At 47.6% G+C, this 20,770-nt stretch overlaps 1 protein-coding gene across 1 annotated transcript in view; it reads right to left on the bottom strand.

Moving 5' to 3' along the window:
- Positions 1-9,020: 9,020 nt before the first annotated feature.
- The window catches only part of LOC119406885 (eyes absent homolog 2), an 89,535-nt gene continuing 77,785 nt past the window's right edge, over positions 9,021-20,770 (bottom strand). Inside the window, exons 11-14 of the mRNA XM_037673656.2 lie at positions 19,526-19,584; positions 17,188-17,481; positions 14,898-15,120; positions 9,021-11,626 (exon numbers count right to left, since the gene is read on the bottom strand). Coding sequence (XP_037529584.1) covers positions 11,546-11,626; positions 14,898-15,120; positions 17,188-17,481; positions 19,526-19,584 — 657 coding nt within the window. The 3' untranslated portion in view covers positions 9,021-11,545. The remainder of the gene's footprint in view (positions 11,627-14,897; positions 15,121-17,187; positions 17,482-19,525; positions 19,585-20,770) is intronic.

Consider the following 20,770-nt stretch of genomic DNA (forward strand, 5'->3'; position numbering starts at 1 on the left):
CACAAAAAGGATAATAAATAAATAAATAAAAGTAAACAGCTCAGTACACTTCAGAAAAGTTGAAATCGCTACAACGCATCAGCTATCACGTCCGTCAGTCGTGTCGTCGACTGCCCGACAGTCCTCTAGTGAGCAGCCTATCTGAGTATGCATGTGCTCCTTGTACTCCACTGAGATTTATGGCTCAGTTGCACAGCTCAAAGTGAGGGTTTAGCGCTATCTGAACAAGCACAAGAAAAAGATTAGCTATAAGCAGAAATTTTGGAGTATAATATCTTTGGATAACGCCTTGTTCGTTAGTTTTATGCCAGAAGAAATTCTCCGTCTTGGAAACTGCTTCAGCCTCTTCAAACGTATCGTCGTAAAATGCACAGATGCGTCTGCGTCTCAAAAATATTGTTCCTGAGTAAAATGCTGCTGAGGAGCTAAACTTAGTCATTTACATAATAGAAATTTCACCTCTGAAGATGGCGGTGAAGGGAAACGTCATTGTCGGACGGCCTGCGCCTGGCGCAAGAAGGCGGATATCGTGGATGCCGTATCCAGGACACTTTCTGCGCGGACCCAGTCTTCCTTCAATGCCTGTATCCCGTCCTGTGTGCATTAGGGCTGAAGAAGCTGTTGCTTGCGAAAACCCGACTCGAGTGTGCATCTAGACGAACTTTTTCCCATAATTGCTTTCACCAGGAACAATACTACGACAAGTGCAAATACGCATATGTACAAATTTGCACTTTAGAGCAACTCTTCGTCTTTTGTCCGTCAATTTGATGTCTCGTGAATACGAGAGAACATATTTAAGACCTAAAAAGCCTGTCTTTGTTCGCACTATTAGTGCGTTAGCATTCTAGGCGTTAGTTTGTTTTTTTCGGTACCTGCTTCATAGCGTACGCCCATTACTTGCCACACTATGGTGTTAAACTTATCCAGCTACATGTCATTTGTACTCATACTCGCATTTTAAGCTTGACCAAAGGAGTACTGATATTGGGTACTGCAAAAAATTGGCCGCGTATCTGCGTGCTTCGCTGCAAATGTCGTCTAAAGACGATAGAAGAGGCGCTGCGTGAGATATGGACGCCATCTGGCAATACGTCGGGAAACATGAGTGCTGTGTTGCGGCTGGTAGTCCCGGCGCAGCAGCAGGCGAAGACCGGCGGTGACCAATGCGACCAGCGAGGACGCCAGCCAGCCCGAACACGCGGTTTGGCGCGAAGCGCTGAAGCAAGAGAAACGTCCGCACTCAACGAGTACTCTCCACACACTCTTTTATTTACATGTCGCTTGGGTAAAACAGGAAGGCCAGAGCGGCGCCCCATGGCATTCGTGCAGTGAAATACAGAACCGAAACTGAAACACAACAATGAGCTCGTGCAGAGGGCACGGAGGAAGGCAAGTTTCAGCGCAGTCGCATTTTCAGCAAGCAGGCAGGCAGGCAAGCAAAGAACTTTATTATCCGGAGGCGGCGCTCGACCCCCTTTAGCGCAGCTTAAGAAACTAGGGTCTTTAGAATTACGTATGTATGCATTTTCTATTAAAGGAACACACCACCTAATACTTACCTAGTGATGTTGCGCCTCAGATATGCGTGATATTTACTTCTTGACCGACAACGTTCGCAAGTATGAACAGCCGTACCAGTTCAAGATTGCTGGCCCTTGGGCAAGTGGTTCAACTTTGGCCGAGTGGCTGAATCGAGTGACGTGCCGACAAACAGAAAGACAGACAGACCAAAATTTCTCCGATTAAGTATCCCAAGAAAGACTATCGTCTTTAAAATTACGACAATGGCAACTATGCCTTTTTTTTAATTGCATTTCAAAATATTGCATTTTTAAATGCATGTCTTCACTTATGGATTTTTGGTTTGCGTTTGGCATCATTCACGGCAATCATATTTAACACAATTGTTAAACTAATTTGTGGAAACACTCTGGGAAATTTTGGGAATTCCGAGTGTTATAGACGCGAAGCGAAAGAAACTGAAACTAGAGCATTATTGAGCCTTGTGCCATATTTGCGATCATTTTTTTTTCTCGTAAAATACGGGCAAGAAAACTGCAAGATAACAACACTTTATAAACATACGTTACTCGTAGTATGCCAAGGAATATTTTGAGACTCACAGCTACGATAGTTATATTTTTTCACGAAAACATGCTATGGAAGGATCAGGCTGAGTTTGTCCATACTAAACTTTCTCGTACTGTAGGTATCTTATCGCGCTTACGTTTTCTCTTGCCACAAAAAATTAAACTCTTACTATATAATTCGCTATTTTTATCTACATTAAGCTATTGCTATCTAGTATGGGGCACCACATCGGAAAAGAACTTAGGCCGAATATATAGATTACAGAAAAAGGCTGTGCGCATAATTACAGGTGTTCCTCGCGATGAACATTCCAAACCCATTTTCGAAGCCCTTAATTTACAACCAATGCCTGAGATATACAATACAATTTTAATGAAGCGATATCGTACTTCCCGAAAGAATCACGACTCTTTTCTTACTGATTTAGCGCGTTTGACACCCTATACCTGCCCCTATAGCACACGAGCCACCGATGACTGGAAAATTCCTTACACACGTACTAACTATGGTCGCCAGATGATGAGCTACTTACTGCCACTAACCTTAAACAGTTTCTTACAGTAAACCATTTATACTGCTCCGTTCTGTAAATGTTTTTCAACGTGTTAATAAAATGCAAATCGGCATGACCTTGAAGTACATGTTTTGATATTGTATAATAACTGATGATCTCTTGCTGCTGTTGCTATGTTGTCAAATGGTGCGAAAGCCTTCGTCAAGCCTTAATGGCTTTTTGCTTTCGCCCCACAGCATCACTGTTGTGACTTTTGTAATGTCTCCTGTGATGTCGGAATAAAATAAACTGAATATTGTAGGACCTCCTCAAAATCCCATTTTCGCGCAATTCACAAAAAGCCGTTATGCTGAGTGGAGGCTCCCGAATTTTTGTAACTAAGGCAACATTTTTTGCCGCAAAACTGAGAACGTCATCGTGGCCCTGGGGACTCGAACAGCAAAATATATTTTGTGTGCGAAATTAATGGGTCCGCGGACATGCACCGACGTTCTTACTGAATACACCCAGCTCTTATCTGCAGGGTGTCAACCATTTGGGTGGCACCGTTTGCCGGCGGCTGCTCAATGAATACAATTTAGGGCGAGAAGGCGACCCGCAGTGAACTTCAAAATTGCGCTCCGTAGTGCCGCTCTGCGTTTCGTCGGAGCCATCGATTTGTTTGTGCTGTACTCTGCCTGAGAAATAATCGCCGAGGTGTGAAACACAACTAGTAAATGCGCATTGATGCATACTCTTGTGCGTAGGACAGAAAACGAACGTTTTCTGCGAGACATGCTGCGCAAACCTGTGCTTCACCGCATTACGTAACTGCATTGCGTGGTCGCACGATAGCCACTATTGTTAACGTTTTCTTTTAATAATAATTGTTGGGGTTTAACGTCCCAAAACCACGATATGATTATGTGAGACGCCGTAGCGGAGGGCTCCGGAAATTTTGATCATCTGGTGTTCTCTTAATGTGCACCTAAATTTAAGTACTCGGGCCTCAAGCATTTTCGCCTCCATCGAAAATGCGGCCGCCGCGGACGGGATTCGATCCCGCGACCTGCGGGTCAGCAGTCAAGAACCGTAACCACTAGTCCACCGCAGCGGGTAATGTTTTCTTTTGCATCTAAATAACGGCTATATGCTTATATTTTCAGGGACATTGGATATGACATCTTTACTGAAAATGTTTATTTCGAAAATCTTTTGTGTTCACTTCGTGCAAAGCAGCAGTTCTCGTTTTTGTCAAAAAAAAAAATTCTCCTATCAAAGTGTTTTTCGCAGAAATGCTTAGTAATATTTGCTTTAAATTTAATACAATTAAAAAATGCATTCCTCGTCCTACCAGTTCGTTCAATTTATTATAGTATCAATATTTTGTATGGCGGTAGAAAAATGGCTTACTAGACTACCCAAAAATATTCTACCTTCCCGCGGTCAGGAAAGTATTAGAGAACCCCAGGTGGTTGAACTTTCCGGAGCCCTCCACTATGGTGTCTCTCATAATCATAGGGTGGTTTTGGGACGTTAAACCCGAACAATTATTATTATTAACCCACAAAGTATGATTGAACACCCCCCCCCTCCCCCGAAAAAAAAACAAAAAAAAAAAAACAAAGTCCTACGCTACTCCTGGGCACGAATATTTTCCACCTTTCACCTGTTAACGCGACGCGCTCTTCAGCAACCGTGGCGACGTGCTTCTGTCCCTATAGAGCTGTCTATCAACATAACTGTTATCATTCGGACGCTTTTGAACACCATTGCATTGTGAATTGTTGTATTCATTGAATGTGTTATCGCCAATAAAAAAAAAAGAAAAGACTCGAGTCGTTCGTTGAAAGTGCTCGGCTGGGGATGGTAAGGTCGCACGCTCGAATCCCAGAGGCCGGAGTTTTTTTTTTTTTTTTTTCAGGTAACGTGTCAGACTCGGGAGGTAAGGTGCGTCGGAGTGGTGGCGGGAAGTCAAATGACGTGTGGCGTTCGTAAATAAAAAAAAGAAATCTTAGAATAACCTTCTTGAGGAACAAATGCGACAATCCCACTCCCCCTTTCTCAAGCGTCCCGTTTTTTCATTCTCGTTTTTAAAATGTATATTTGAACATGTTGTGAAGTGTTGAATTCAAAGATAAGAATTCCTATGTAAAGTGTGTCTTGACAAAAGCAGGAAATAAAGAAAAAAACAAAAAAAAACGTGTGGCGTTCGTTGAAAGTACTCGGCTGGGGATCGAAAGGGCGCACGCTCGAATCCCAGAGGCCGGAGTTTTTTTTTTTCCAAGTAACGTGTCAGACTCGGAAGGTAAGGTGCGTCGGAGTGGTGGCGGGAAGTCAAATGACGTGCGGCGTTCGTTGAAAGTACTCGGCTGGGGATCGAAAGGTCGCACGCTCGAATCCCAGATGCCGGAGTTTTTTTTTTTTTAATTGTTGTGTCAGACTCAGATGTAAGGAATCTAAGAGGCGTCGAGGTTTTGGGTTTGAATCCCGCACAAACGCCATTGAATGAACCGGCAGGTCACGTGCTCTCTCTTTGAACGGTGAGGTGTAATCGCGCGCATTTCAAATGTAGCGGTAAATTTACGAGCCCACGTGATCTCATAAAAGATCACGTGGCGGGAAGTGTTCACTGAAACGCGCGAACCCGAGACGAGAGGCCACGTGATCTCGCTCTGACCAATCAGGTGTAAGCGCGCGTATTTCAAATCTAAGGGCGGTTGTGTGACACCACGTGATCTTGCTATCCAATCGCATCAACTTGCGCTCTACACGTTCGCCGTCCGACGGTTTACAGGCGTGGAACTGGCTGATTTTTTTTATACGCACGGTGTGACGCAAGGTGTGACGTCAGACAAAAGTTGAGCCTTATCAGCGGTGATAAGGGTCTCAGCTTTTTCGAGTGCTTTTCGTCATCTATTGCGATGAAGCAAATCCATCAGGGGAAGCTTTCGCTCGGAGGCGTCGTTCTTATGCGCGTAGCGGGCCCGTCACTGCAAGGTGTGACGTCAGACAAAAGTTGAGCCTTATCAACGGTGATAAGGGCCTCAAGTTTTTCGACTGCTTTTCGACATCTATTGCGGTGAAGCAAATCCGTCAGGGGAAGCTTTCGTTCGGAGGCGTCGTTCTTATGCGCGTAGCGGGCCCGTCACTGCAAGGTGTGACGTCAGACAAAAGTTGAGCCTTATCAACGGTGATAAGGGCCTCAAGTTTTTCGACTGCTTTTCGACATCTATTGCGGTGAAGCAAATCCGTCAGGGGAAGCTTTCGCTTCGGAGGCGTCGTTCTTATGCGCGTAGCGGGCCCGTCACTTGCAAGGTGTGACGTCAGACAAAAGTTGAGCCTTATCAACGGTGATAAGGGCCTCAAGTTTTTCGACTGCTTTTCGACATCTATTGCGGTGAAGCAAATCCGTCAGGGGAAGCTTTCGCTCGGAGGCGTCGTTCTTATGCGCGTAGCGGGCCCGTCATTGTAAGGTGTGACGTCAGACAAAAGTTGAGCCTTATCAACGGTGATAAGGGCCTCAAGTTTTTCGACTGCTTTTCGACATCTATTGCGGCGAAACAAATCCGTCAGGGGAAGCTTTCGCTCGGAGGCGTCGTTCTTATGCGCGTAGCGGGCCCGTCACTGCAAGGTGTGACGTCAGACAAAAGTTGAGCCTTATCAACGGTGATAAGGGCCTCAAGTTTTTCGACTGCTTTTCGACATCTATTGCGGTGAAGCAAATCCGTCAGGGGAAGCTTTCGCTCGGAGGCGTCGTTCTTATGCGCGTAGCGGGCCCGTCACTGCAAGGTGTGACGTCAGACAAAAGTTGAGCCTTATCAACGGTGATAAGGGCCTCAACTTTTTCGACTGCTTTTCGACATCTATTGCGGTGAAACAAATCCGTCAGGGGAAGCTTTCGCTCGGAGGCGTCGTTCTTATGCGCGTAGCGGGCCCGTCACTGCAAGGTGTGACGTCAGACAAAAGTTGAGCCTTATCAACGGTGATAAGGGCCTCAAGTTTTTCGACTGCTTTTCGACATCTATTGCGGTGAAGCAAATCCGTCAGGGGAAGCTTTCGCTCGGAGGCGTCGTTCTTATGCGCGTAGCGGGCCCGTCATTGTAAGGTGTGACGTCAGACAAAAGTTGAGCCTTATCAGCGGTGATAAGGGCCTGAACTTTTTTGACTGATTTTCGACATCTAAAGTGGATGCTTGGCGAGTTGGTACGACATGCATTAAATAAAAAGTGCGCAAGAGACAGAGGACCAGTAAAGAGATGCAAGAAACGCATTGGGGGAACCTTTAGCCGGAAGGCTAACATTGAAATTCAGGAGACTTGGCCAATAAATAAATTACGCTTTTAAATGCGTAAGCACTTCTCTGCCGACTCAACGAGAAAACTGTGTCCCTCCGTAGCTCTCTCGTGTTACACAATCATGGTCATAACGAAATAAAATGTACGGAACAAAACAAACGTTCTCGTCAGTGCTGGGTTTCGAACCCAGGCCCTCACGCTCGGGAGGTAAGTGTCTTTAGTAGGATTTCGTGCGCTGCGCAAAGATGGGTAAGTGTCTTAACAGCTGCGCTACACACTCTTGCTTGCTGTAGGGGGAATATATCTGGGCCATATGAAGAAATCCTCCCAGAACCAAATAAGACAAGGTGAGGCACCCACCCTTCGGACATCCAAACTTCGAACGCCATTGTCTTGACCACTGGGCTATACAACTGTCTAACAATGTGTATATATCTGGACCATATGAAAGAAAAGGCTCCCAGAAATAAAAAGAAAACCTTCCTGTCGGAGCTGGATTCGAGCCAGGGCACCTGCATTCCGATGGCAGGTGTCTTGCCCACTGGACTACACCACCATGCCTGCAGAAAGTGAATATATCTGAACCATACGAAGGAAAAGGCTCCCAGAAATAAAAAGAAAACCTTCCTGTCGGAGCTGGATTCGAGCCAGGGCACCTGCATTCCAATGGCAGGTGTCTTGCCCACTGGACTACACCACCATGCCTGCAGAAAGTGAATATATCTGGACCATACGAAGGAAAAGGCTCCCAGAAATAAAAAGAACACCTTCCTGTCGGAGCTGGATTCGAGCCAGGGCACCTGCATTCCGATGGCATTGTCTTGCCCACTGGACTACACCACCATGCCTGCAGAAAGTGAATATATCTGGACCATACGAAGGAAAAGGCTCCCAGAAATAAAAAGAAAACCTTCCTGTCGGAGCTGGATTCGAGCCAGGGCACCTGCATTCCGATGGCAGGTGTCTTGCCCACTGGACTACACCACCATGCCTGCAGAAAGTGAATATATCTGGACCATACGAAGGAAAAGGCTCCCAGAAATAAAAAGAAAACCTTCCTGTCGGAGCTGGATTCGAGCCAGGGCACCTGCATTCCAATGGCAGGTGTCTTGCCCACTGGACTACTCAAACATGCTTGCAGAACGTGAATATATCTGGACCATATGAAAGAAAAGACTCCCAAAAATGAAAAATAAAACTTCCTGTTTGGGCTGGGTTCGAACCAGGGCACCTGCACTGCGATGGCAGGTGTCTTGCCCACTGGACTACTCAACCAGCGATGCGGTACAGTGCATCTGTAGCGTCAGAACGCACAGCCTGGTGGACGGAAGATGCGAAATTGATTAGTGGTTGGACAATATGCGAACGCGAAGCGCGCGTCTCCCGCCACCATGAGTGGACGGACCACGGTATGGCCGTGCCAGAAGGGGGTAGACGGTCGCGCGCCTCATTTTCTTTGTACCCCTAGCGACAAATGTCTGCGACACTGGACTGCACCAGTCAGAACTACGTGATGCCCTCTGGTTCCGCCGTCCGCTTACCTTCGTGGAGGAAGGTGGGACTTTAAATGATGCAACTTAGCACATCAGCGCCAGTGTCTGCAGTGGTAGTTCTCGCGCTCAACAGGCTTTTGAAATCTTGTATTTCTCAATTTTTGAATGTCTCGTCGCATTTCAACAGCATTGGTTGTGGGCGCATTAGTGTCAACTATGGTAAGCCTAAGGATTCGAAACACACACACACACACACACACACACACACACACACACACACACACACACACACACACACACATATATATATATATATATATATATATATATATATATATATATATATATATATATATATATATATATATATATATATATCACTGCCCGTTGGACTTCAGGGCGTTTCATGCAGTGCTCAAAAGGACGTGCGCTTGTACTGCTTTATCCTTTCGTGGTGTCGTTCTGTTTGCACCATCTCAGTGCTTCTTGGGTCGTGCGCAGACTGGCTTTCGAGGACACAGATAAGGGAATGCGAGGACATTTAGAAATATCGCTGCGTTTACTTACATAACCGCGGTTATTACGATGTGCATGCAGGGCCCCTTAATGTTCGGGCCGCACGGATAACATGAAATAAATGAGTCGGACCGAAATGTCTCAACTTTATTGGTTCTCTTGGTTACCAGGACAGCAGCACTTGAAAGCTACAGTCGCATGATATATATTTTATTAACTCGTCTCCTTCGACAAGCACATCTTTGGCTTCGAGCTGTTCAGTAAAAGCAATCACTTCGTAGACCAGTAGCTTGTGACACTAAATGCGCTAATGTGGAACCAGGTTTGGCGCTGCTTTACACAGTGACGACCAATATGGAAGCGAACAAGGAACGAGTTGCTAAGGGCAATACGAAATACATTTGTAGTTTTCGCAAATTTGTATATCGCAGGACTTCAGTTTTATCTACTGTGTCCAACCCAAACTAGCAAGCCTGCAAGAACAAAGTTTTTTTTTTCGAAGGCGTTTCTTTCTATTAATGTTATTATTAATGTCAAATTAAAGACGCGCTGTGGGTACTAGGTGGACGCCCACATCGACTGTGATCAGCGAAGCTTCTTTCCCCTTTTTCTCAATTACAATTTCGCTTAGACGTGGAGTTCGAGTAGCTGACATCGCAGCTTTCATCAAATTAATTTGAATACCAGCTAACCGTCCAGCTCTCGCGAAACTCTCGTGCCAATGCGCGCCCATGCATCTGACGCGGTTAGTTGCGGGAACTATTCGAACGTGTATCGTGCAAGACAGTGTGTGTCACTGTGTTTGTTCCTTTCTTGACTATCTTTTACGCACAACAACACAGGTGCAAATGGAAGTGGAAGCCCTACTGCGGGAAGCAGGGCGCTCAAATTAATCCGGAAAGAAACGCAACACTGTCAGCAGCTGAAATTGGGGAAATGGATCGCAAAGTCTGTCCTTCATTTGTCACGAAATAAATGCAATACTCATTCGGAATCTCGCTGTCGACCTCACGTCCACTAAATAGACAATCTTCGTGTCCTGGCGCGTCACGAAACGACCCGAAACGTATAAAAACTGTGTCCAAGGAAATAAACTTTTGCTGGTAGCTTGCGCTGTGTGTGTCGTCGCCTCTTCCTTTAGCCCTTGGCCTGTTTGCACAATTCAACAGTTTTGATGAACCAACATGCCTAATTGTCTGCCATTATGACAGCTATGGTCCTCAACGCTTTTGATGATTGGCTTGTCCTTCCGCAATCAGCAGCCGGCCAAGATGCTTCTTTCGTAACTTCCAATTGACGATATCAGAAAATTGAGACGTATTTTAAGGGTTTCATGGCTCTAAAGAAAGAAGAGAAAAAGAGAGATAGCCTACCCATTCGTGTCGACAAGCGCGCGCACGCACACAAAACGGAAGTGCGTTGTCTGAAGTACAGCGATAAGACGTGAAATCGTATTGAAATGATCAACATTAAGTCCGTAGATCGCGCGTTCCCTCCCATAATGACCGCAATTGTACCAGGACAGCACGTTGCACTGTCTGCGTGTTACAAGAAGGCGCGTCGGGCTGCGGATTGTAATCACACAGTACACGCAACGTTATCCCGTGTTGCAAAATACGATCGAGCGAAATTTTAGAAGCTAATCAGGGCTCATTCGCGGCCGAAGGAAACTGCAAATTCACTGTCACGAGAGTGTAAGCACAAACACATATCCATGATTGTAGCTCACCGCTATGATAATATGCCAGCTCTAATACAAGAATCAAGCAGTAGTCCAGCGGAGTCAGTGTCACAGCGGTGTCGTGAGCGTATCACACTTTTCTTTCCTGTTGACTTCGAGCAAGCTTTTACGCTACAGGCTGTGCGTTGAAATGCTGTAGACTTCTTTAGCGATGCAATGGCCTCTTTGATATTTAACTCAACATTCGAAAGCTTTCTTACGATCTCTGAAGCATGTCCACTCACATCCAGTACAAACAAAGTAATTGAACTCCATCTCCTAATTAATCGTGGAACTGAACGTTAATTTACTATCACTGTGCCATTTGAAGCAACAGACAATTTAATTAATACGAAGCCCACATAGCATCTCTTTGGAAACGCGCCAACGAAGCTTAATACGGTGCGCCAACGGCGCGAAGTCATGGTGACACGGCGTAGTTGGCACAGGGAACAGCGCCGAGGTGGCCACGATGCGGGACGTAGTTCTTCGGCACACGCTCGGCAGCCGGGGATCTTGGTGGGGTCACCTCGAGTCACTGGCGATCGGATCACCGCACACCCACTCACAACACCGCGGGAGGCGAAGCAGCCGTTTCTTGCACATACTATGTAGCATCACCCGAGCGCTGTTATAGGGACTAGGGCTGCTGCATCAAGATAAGTGCGAGCAGGGCTTACGCGGCCGGACATTCGCATCCTGGCCGGCTGCGTCCCCGGGCAAACTTCATTGAAAACGACACAACTACTGAGAACACTTTCCGACTGTGCGATGCACACGCCGTATGAGGCCAGCACTGTATGGGCAGTCCATCGTGTGAGGAGCGGGGCGCGTGTTCGGTCCGTTTCCCAGCGCGGGACGTCCCGCTTCGGAATGTGGTGGTCGTAGTGGTCCCCCTCCCGATGCTCCTTTTCACGGTTTCTGTCCGGATTCACAGGTGGCCCAGGTCGAGAGCGTGGTGGAGCGCCGCCAGGTCCGAGTGACTGCTGACGCGCCAGAAGGGAAAGCCCATCTGCACAGGGAGATGAAAACGAGACTAATATTAAAGATTTAGCTCAGCGGTTTTACGTGCGTAGAGCACAAATTAATTATGAAGCACAACGTGGCAAAGAATACTAAATAATTGTTTTGACCATCTCGGGTCCTTACCTAACGCGTACCTTCATATAAGTAGGGGGCGCTTTTTCTTTTTTTTTCGCATTTCGTCCCTATCGGTACGCGTCCGCCATGGCCGAGATTCAAATCCGCATCTTCGAGCTTAGCAGAATAACACCACAGCAGCTTGGCTACCATGGCGGGTATTTCAGATCGGAAAAAAAGTCATAATTTCGCCACAGAGGCGAAGCAGTGAATGCGATAGCAACAAATTGGAACGTTATACGAAGTAAGGCTAGCAGCTAGCTCCTTTAGCATACGACCTGGCTTTGCTCAAGAGAACGCTGCCGTAAGGAAATGCGGCCTCTGTAGCGATTAAACACACCTTCGTGCTGTCTATCACTTTAACGCAAGCTGAGCAGTGAGAACACAGCACCTACAAAGGTTTGAACCGTCTGCTGATCCCTGTGAAGAAAGGACACGCGCGACCGTATTCAGCCGCTGAAAGCACGCAGTCTCTGCCGGAGCCGCACAGCGCTCACCTCCAGGACCTCCCGTCAGTTTTTCGCGCGACGGAGGACGGTTTCCTCTCCGCTAAAAGCTGGGTTCGTCGGCTGGCCTCGCCCATAGAACATACGATCAGCGGAACGATGTCATCGCCCTTGGACTTATTACTGAACCTCACGGCGACGGCAGAAATGCACCTGTAGTGTCCATATATTTGCTATCGCGATAACAAACACACACACACACAAACAGAATGACGCATCCGAGCGGTAGGTATCGCGTATTTTTTCTTTAATGCCGAGACCTCAAAGGAGACGCAACACGCAGGCGCCTTTAAATGCATTCGGCTGCGTAGTTACGCTTACTTGCAGATCGAGAGTAACCGCATGGTGCACCGAAAAAAATTATGGCACTTTCGCACTAGTAGAGCGCCAAGAACGAAGGAAGAGCTGGGCGGCCTTTATTAAGGCGAAAGCCTTAAATGCCTCATCAAACGCGAAATTTGGCAGTTGGCGTCCCGCGTGTACAGCGTCCCGCGGCGTCGGGAATGAGTGATGCAAAAGTCATCATTGAAGGAAAGAAGTGTTAATTTGTTATACACAATATTAATGAGCCCTAACAGACAATAATGCCAAGGAAAGTATAGGGGATGTTATTAGTAGTAAATGTAAGGTAAATGCGAAGAAAGAAAAGTGGACGAAAAGATAACTTGCCGCGGGCAGGGACCGAACCTGCGACCTTCGAATAACGCGTCCGATGTTCAGTTGGTAGAGCATCCGACGCGTTATTCGATGCTCTACCAACTGAACATCGGACGCTTTATTCGAAGGTCGCAGGTTTGGTCCCTGCCCGCGGCAAGTTATCTTTTCGTCCACTTTTCTTTCTTCGCATTTACCTTAAATTTACTACTAATAACATCCCCTATACTTTCCTTGGCATTATTGTCTGTATAGGGCTCATTAATTAAGTTGCAATGAACAGCAGTCCGCACCAGAAAGGAATTTGGCGGGCAAAGCCAACGGAAGGGTTTCTCGTCGAACGTTTTAACCTCAAGAGGTGATTTTGTAGTGGCCCAAGGTTGCCCTAACGTGCGCGCGCGCGCGCGCGCGCGCGTGTGTGTGTGTGTGTGTGTGTGTGTGTGTGTGTGTGTGTGTGTGTGTGTGTGTGTGTGTGTGTGTGCGTGCGTGCGTGCGTTTGAGAGAGAGAGAGAGACAGAGAGAGAGGGAGGCACCCCGTGCGGTCACCACGTGTTGAAACATAACCGTGCAACGAAATATCTATACTTTCGAATCGGCGTTTAGGTTTTAGTCATTCTGGTGATCGGCGTCGATATGTTTCTCGAATCCTGACGCCGAATTCCCTACAGAAATTATCGATATATGCGACACTGAAATGGAAAGGCCTTTTTTCAAATCAAAAAGCAACTTTAGCTAACATTTTCTTTGAGAAGAACATCGGTAGCGGAAGCTTTGCTCCAGAATCTGAAAGGCAGCAGGAAGCCTAACGTGGGCGGTGAAAATGAGCGTAACGCTCAAAAGAGGACACAAGTAGTGCCATACCTTCACAAGGTCAACCACAACCTTAAGAATATTGCGAAGAGGTATAGAGTACCTGTAGTTTTTTCCACCCCAAACAAACTGCACCGCCTCTGTCCCCAAATCACGGGTGGCTTTCCAAGCTGTTGTAAAGTAAAGCACCTTAAATGTTACGTGCAATGCTCCACTGGAGCGGTGTACAAGATTCCGCTCAGCTGTGGCAAATGTTACATCGGCCAGTTTGGCCGATGTGTTAACGACCGAATGAGGTACCATTCTAATAGTTCAAAGGAATATGCGAGTGCGCACCTGTCTGCACATTGCAGATCTTGTCTTTGTGAACCGCAGTTTTCTAAAGTTAGGATCCTAGGCAGAAGCAAGAACAAAACCGCGCGTGAACTGTTAGAAGCCTATCACATCCGAACCAGTGGCCATGCATGCGTCAGTGAAACGCCTGTTAAGCTCTATGATGCTTAAATGAGATTGTTAAATATCTGAGGGTGGTGACATGTGTATATTGCCTGTTTGGCCAGATGTCTGGTTTTTATGCATCTGCGCATGCACATGTTTGTGTATATATAGAAAGCCTTCCTTTTGAATAAACAGTTAATTGTGAGTGTAGCCGGTGTAGCGCCTGTCTGTCTTTCCTCTCCATCTTCTGTTTTGTTTCTTTTACGAACTTTTTCGTTACTACAATCAACGTTGGCTACAATATGCTATGTAAACACCAACTCGCCTAAGAAGAAGTTATCCTGAAGTACACTTCTTCACTGTCCCGACCCTTTCGGGACGAAATTTCGTGACTGCGGCCCGCTAGCCGAGGTGAGTCTGAGACCCCTGATTTAGAGAGTTATATGTGCGCAAAGTGATGACTCACCAAAAAGACTAACAACACGTAATCATTCTCAAAGTGTGGGGTCAAAATTATGCACGCTCGCTCTAAGCTCGGATAAGAGGGTAACAGAAAAAACGAAGTATTGTCTAAACAAAAAGGTTGGCTAGTTGGTTCCTGAACATTGTGGCAGAAAAGCGCAAAAAAACGGGGTAGTGGGCACACTGGACGCTATCATGGTGTCCTGTGTCCCGTTCTTTGAGCTGTTCTGCCACAATGTCCCATTCAAAAGGCAGGGAGGACGAGGGAGTGACCTGCTTGGCGGCTGCCTCTTCGTCCTTGCCGTCTCCGACGACGACGTAGGTGCACTTCTTGCCGAAGCGGGCCACGATGCGCTCGAAGCACGACTCCTTGCCGATCTTGGTGGCGCTGTACACGCTCTCGATGGGGAACACTCCGCCCAGGCCGTACAGCAGAACCTTGGCCAGCGCTGGCACCAGCTGCGTCGTCGTCACCAGCACGTTGGCGCACGTAGACCTGCAACGAGTATATATTACGTGCTAATATTAGCAATAGCACATTTAGGATGATGATGATGAAAAACATTTATTATAAAAGAAAGAAAGAGAGTTTGGGGGCCAAAGCATGACCCCGCTACATGGTCGGCGTCCCTAGTCCGGGACACCGCATGACGAGGCCCCGTCTCGCGCCCGTCGCACCAGAGCCCGTTGAGACTCCAGTGAGGAGCAGTTGAGGAGGGCAGTCTCCCATGCCTCTCGTGAAGGGGTAGGGGAAGGGGGCAGGTGGGGATTTTTAGTAGGTTATGCACCGATATGGTCATGAAACAGTATCATATGACGTGGTACTTTTACAGCGAAAGCTGTTATGAGATCATTTCACCGGCAGTTTTTGGCGCCGTAGTTGTCCGCCGCCGCCGGTGTCCGTAACCAGTATCGCTCGAAATAAGAAAAAAATACTAAATAAGAAAAAAATTCCAGGATGGAACGAGGTTCGAACCTGGGCCCTCTGCGTGGGAGCCCAGTATTCAACCTCTGAGACATGCCGGTGCTTGAAACTGCTTTGCAAAAAGGTCCTATACAGGCTTCATGTCAGGAAGGAACAACATTAGCATATGCAATATAGCGTAGTAGAAGAGTAAAATAAGCACCAAGCGTCGCACAACGCGAATTCTGTAACCAGGCGTCACACAATGCGAACTGCTCGAAGAGAAGGTTGTGAAATGCTTCCAACCCATTACAAAGGGATCTGCCATAATTCTTCGTCGTCATCAGGCACAGCATCAACAAAGTGCGCATAATGCCTTACATGCGTTTAGCAGGTACCACGGCTCTCCATAAAATGACGAAAAATGGCACAGTGCCTGCTGCTCTACTTCTCAACAATTACAATTATTCAGAGCGTAGTGGGTTCCTCGCAAGTGCACTTGTATTGGTTGCCAAGGAAGCCCATACGCGCATGATCCATTTCCTCGGTGTCTCAGTAAAGTTATTCGCCCCCCCCCCCCCCCCCCCGCCGTCTCTCTCCCACGTCAACGTATGTTATACAGCATAATGGGAGAGGGAAATAGCAAGCGGGCATCACCCAATGCAAATTACATTACTGGTGGGCCGTTTAAAGCTTCCAACACATTACAAAGGGATGAGCCATAATTCTTCATCGTCATCAGTCGTCGCGTCAACAAAGTGCACATAATGCCTTACAGACGTGTAGCTGGTGCTTCGCTTCTCCGCAGAATGACGAATAATGGCTTAGTAGGTGCTTCCCAACTTCACAAAAATTGTGATTTATGGCGTAGTGGGTACCTTTCTTGTGTACTTGTATTGTAGCCCCAAGTGAGCTTACAACGCCGCTCTTCCAGCTTTCGCTGTGACTGTTCTGCGTTTTGAGCGCAGGCCTGGCGTTTTTTTTTTTTTTTGCTGCACTTGCTTTATCCAAAGCAACTCAAGAGAAGTCTAATTGCCAGCGTAACCTTAGCTCAACTGTTGTTCGAGTTATTTCTGGAAGATCAGCCTGTCCAACTAATGTAAACATCAATGAGCTTAACAGATCAATTATTATTGTTTCTAAGTTTTTTACGCGCAATAACTTTAGCTTTGAAAGTTTGAAACAACCCGCCGTGGTAGCGACTATGGCAAAGCGCCTACACTTAAGTACGAGAGAGGGCGTTTCACCTTCCAACGTACGGCCGCAAGGTTTTCCGAGGGATGCACCCTTACAGCAAAAATTTCGGCAGCATATAACACTCTCTATAAACACTTGAAGGCGAAAGCCAGCTGAACACTCGGCAATGCATTAAGTTACTAATCGGGGACCAGACTTCTTGCAAAGCATAAGGAGCCGCAGTGTGAGAGACACGCGTTAAATTACGTTGTGTAGGTTGCATTGTTCTTCACCCCCACATCCGCTTTCTGCAACTCGCGTAGTGTTTCACTACCTTCCTTCTGACGACCTCCCCATGACGTCAACATATGGTTTTAGTAACACTTTTTCGCCTGCCGCGTTTGGCTCAAGGCTACCGCGTGATGAGCCACCCGAGGCTTTCGCGCACTAAGACGTCTGGAAAGACTCCGCCGTGTCGCTTACCTCGAGTGTATGACGGAGAGGCATTTCATGGCGAGCGTGAGCCAACTGTCGGTGTGAGCCTCGATCTCGCCTCGCAGCTGGAGCCACTGGTCGCGCTTGGGTCCCAGCAGGCCAGCCACGTTGGAGCGGTACTGGTTGTAGATGTCCTTGATGCGCCGGTATCGGAAAGCCAGCTTGCGCATCCAGTCCACACCACCGCGCATGCCTCCCGACGACAGGCAGAGGCCGCCCGCGCCGCCCGAGGCACCGACGCCTGTGCCCGCTTGAAAGCCGTCGGCTGCAAAGTTGTAGTTGCTGCGACAAGACGCGGCCGATGTCATCGCCATTAATATCACCCGTATCATTCACCAAGAGCTCTTCTAGTTGCTTTGTGACAATATATAATAAACAAATTAAAGAAAAGAATAGCTTGAGCTGCCTGGTGCAGCTGCAGAAGAGTAGACGAGCGATTAAAGAAAGCAACGGTGGTGAGGTTAATCAGAAGAAATATCGCGTGTGCTGCGCTGCACTGGGCAAGGGGATGGGGGGGGGGGCAGCGTATAAAGATAAAGGATAAAGAGAGAGATACAGGAAATACGCATGGCGATGCCTTCGTGCAGTTCCCGGACCAGCTCCCATGATGACATCACTGAGTTTGACAGCATTCGCTCGAGCCCATTATTAATTTTCTATCGTCAACGATAGAATCTATTCCGTTTAGAAAGAAGAACAGACAGAAGTTAGCAAGTTCAACGGACATTTATCGAACCAGAACGAATGACTTGAAACTTGTGACATCACAATTACGTCTCACGGGCGCTGTGGTTTCGGAGATATAGTCAAAAACTGACATATTTACCTTCACTTTAGCTTCTCGTATTGAATCTGTTACCGGAATATTAGCGAAAACAAGTATGCTTTATTATGCACTCCTAATGAACTTGAGTGTTTCTTTTTGGTGGTTAAACTGACATTGAATGAAGTGCCACAAATAGAAAACGTACGCAGTCAGGTAAATGAGAAAACAATGAGGCGCTGGTTCCCAGGATAAATACTGTGTTGCCTTACCTATGTAGTTGGCCTATTCAGCGACCTATACGACCTATGAAAGCAGCTACCGTTCTGATATTCGAAGTCCACGAGGAACATTATTATATAGCACAAGTGCTTTCAGTAAGCGAAACATGAAGTGCAGGTCACGTGCATTCCCATTGCTCGTGCCATCGTAACAAGCGCGTGCAGCTTCCAATAAATGTGAACGCAAGCGCGAGGCACTGGTCTACTACGGTCTATGTCAACGCTCTTAAATTTTGTTGGTACATGTAACAGGTCAATGCCATCCAAGATCCTCGAAAGTAGCGATGGGCCCATGGCATCCAATAAATTTTCATTTTACAGAGCTCTTGGTTAAATGTCGGCATGCCTTTAAAGGTGCCGACCAGAGCGAGAATGCCTGAAGAGACAGCTAATAAGTTCTTTATTTTTGTTTTGCTCGCATTAAAGTCTGTTCAAATTAAATTTTGAGCCTGTTAGCGTGACTTAAAGGGGTCATGAAGCACCCCTTGGGCTGATTGAAAAAACACATCCTGCGGAAAGCTGACACGGCTATGAACTGCTCTGCCAAATATTACAGTCGTGCGCGCCGCGTAATGGCCACAAGCGGAGCGCGAAGTTGCCGTTTCCCCAGGCACCCTCTTTTCAAACAGAGGCCGGTTCTCACTCTCGTCGGTGGGCGGGGCGTCTGTCCGCTGTACGTCGCAAAGACATAGCATGCTTATTGGCCGATAGCCGACGTAAATCGAGAGCGGCGTTCGGATCAGATGCGCTTCTTGCCGCGGGGTGCCGTCACTTGCCGGCGCCCTCCTCAGTACACGGTAGCCGCACTCGCGCAAGCGAATCACAGCGGGAGAGCGATCGCGTTTCATGACGCGCGCTGGCGTAACTTCTTTCCCCCATGCCATCCCTCCCTGTCTAGCTTTAGTGCGCTCGTCGGCACGAGAAAAGAGAGAAAGCGCTGGGAGCGTGCGCCAAACCCCCGTAACTCCGCTGATTCTTGACGGATTCGAGAAATTTTTGCGGCAATCGATTCGGGAGGCAGTACACTCCGATACTGAGGCCATTAGATCATTACTTGGAAAAGTGGTTCATGACCCCTTTAAAACAGAAGGTTGCGCGTTGAAATGGCGTAGTTAGGCTCTTTTTATTCTATTAACAAGATTACAAACATATTACTTTCCTACATTACACTTGCAGTCACATATCAGACGTGTAGCGGGCTGATATGTCTTAAGACAAATACGTTCGCGGCTAAATTGGTACTCTGCAGCCTTCATGTAGTTCGTAGAAGGCATGTATTTACCTAAGGTCCTGGCCGTTGTCGTCCGACGCCACGTCGTCGATATGCGCCTGGTCACAGTCCTGCGAAGAAGAGATACACCAGTGAGTGAACAGCCTATGCGACTTGGATAGTTTGGTATTACCAGCGACAGGCCGGTACGCATCCGGTGCAGAAAGCACAGCTCGTCACAGGCGCGTGCACGTAAGAGGACGCCAGCCACGATCGCCGCTCCCTGCCTGTGTTTGTAATGCGCCGCGTTTCCTGATCTGATGATCCATAAACGAGATAAAAGATGAGGCGTAACCGGCGACTTTGACTCCATGCATGAATATTCAAACGCGCACTAAAACAAGCAATATGTGCAGCGTCACGGTGACGTGGCCAGGGGTCCTTGAGGGGGTTCAAAGCCCCCGCCCGGGAAATCACAAACACACGCACCCATGAAGGGGGGTCGTACTTGGATTTAGGTGCATGTCAAGGAACCCCAGGGGGTCAAAATTATTTCGGAGTACGTCATGTGGCTACGTCATGCGTCAAAATATTTATTGCACGCCGAGCCCCAGAAAGCAGTAAGCCTGCACCCATATCTTGTGACCTTGACGTGTACACAAACGTGTTTTACGGTGGGTGAACAACGGCGTTTGATTTTAAGACTCTATCCTAATTTCTCCTTTTCAAAACAAACATTAATTCCCACTGCATCCTCGCATCCTTGACAAGCAGGTTCACATATGCGCGAGGTTCTAGAACGCAAAGCTTCCGAGACCCTCGCCGTCCCACGTCGGGAAACTCGCAAGCGTCCTTCGTCACGCACCGCATCGCCTGCCGCCAGCCATTTGCATCTCGCCCGCCGATGTTTGGCTCTTCCTTCCTTCCCACTTTTTTTCTCCTGCGTTTGTTTTATACCCTCCTTGCACGTCCTTCCCCCTGAAAAGACGCCTCGGAAAATTTTCCGCGAGAATATAAAAGTAAGTAAAAAAGAGCGAAAAGCTGGCGGCAAAAGTCAGCCGAGCGTCACAAACGGAGCTTGCGGCTGCTGACAGATGCGAGTCGGAATGCGCGTGCCAGCCCTGTTACATAACGGCGTCGCTTCGCTCGGTAGGCAAGGCTGGAGTGTGTCGTTGCGTAATCTCGTACCTCGCCCCGAGATAGAGCGGTCAGATACCCGAGTCATTCGAGGAGGATTCAGCGAGCGGAACACTTGCAAATGCGGCTCACACGTACGCGCGATTATGGATAACGAGCCACGCCTGAGTGTTGTAGAAG

This window comes from Rhipicephalus sanguineus, chromosome 10, assembly GCF_013339695.2.
Source record: "Rhipicephalus sanguineus isolate Rsan-2018 chromosome 10, BIME_Rsan_1.4, whole genome shotgun sequence".
In the NCBI taxonomy this organism is placed as follows: Eukaryota; Metazoa; Arthropoda; class Arachnida; order Ixodida; family Ixodidae; genus Rhipicephalus; species Rhipicephalus sanguineus.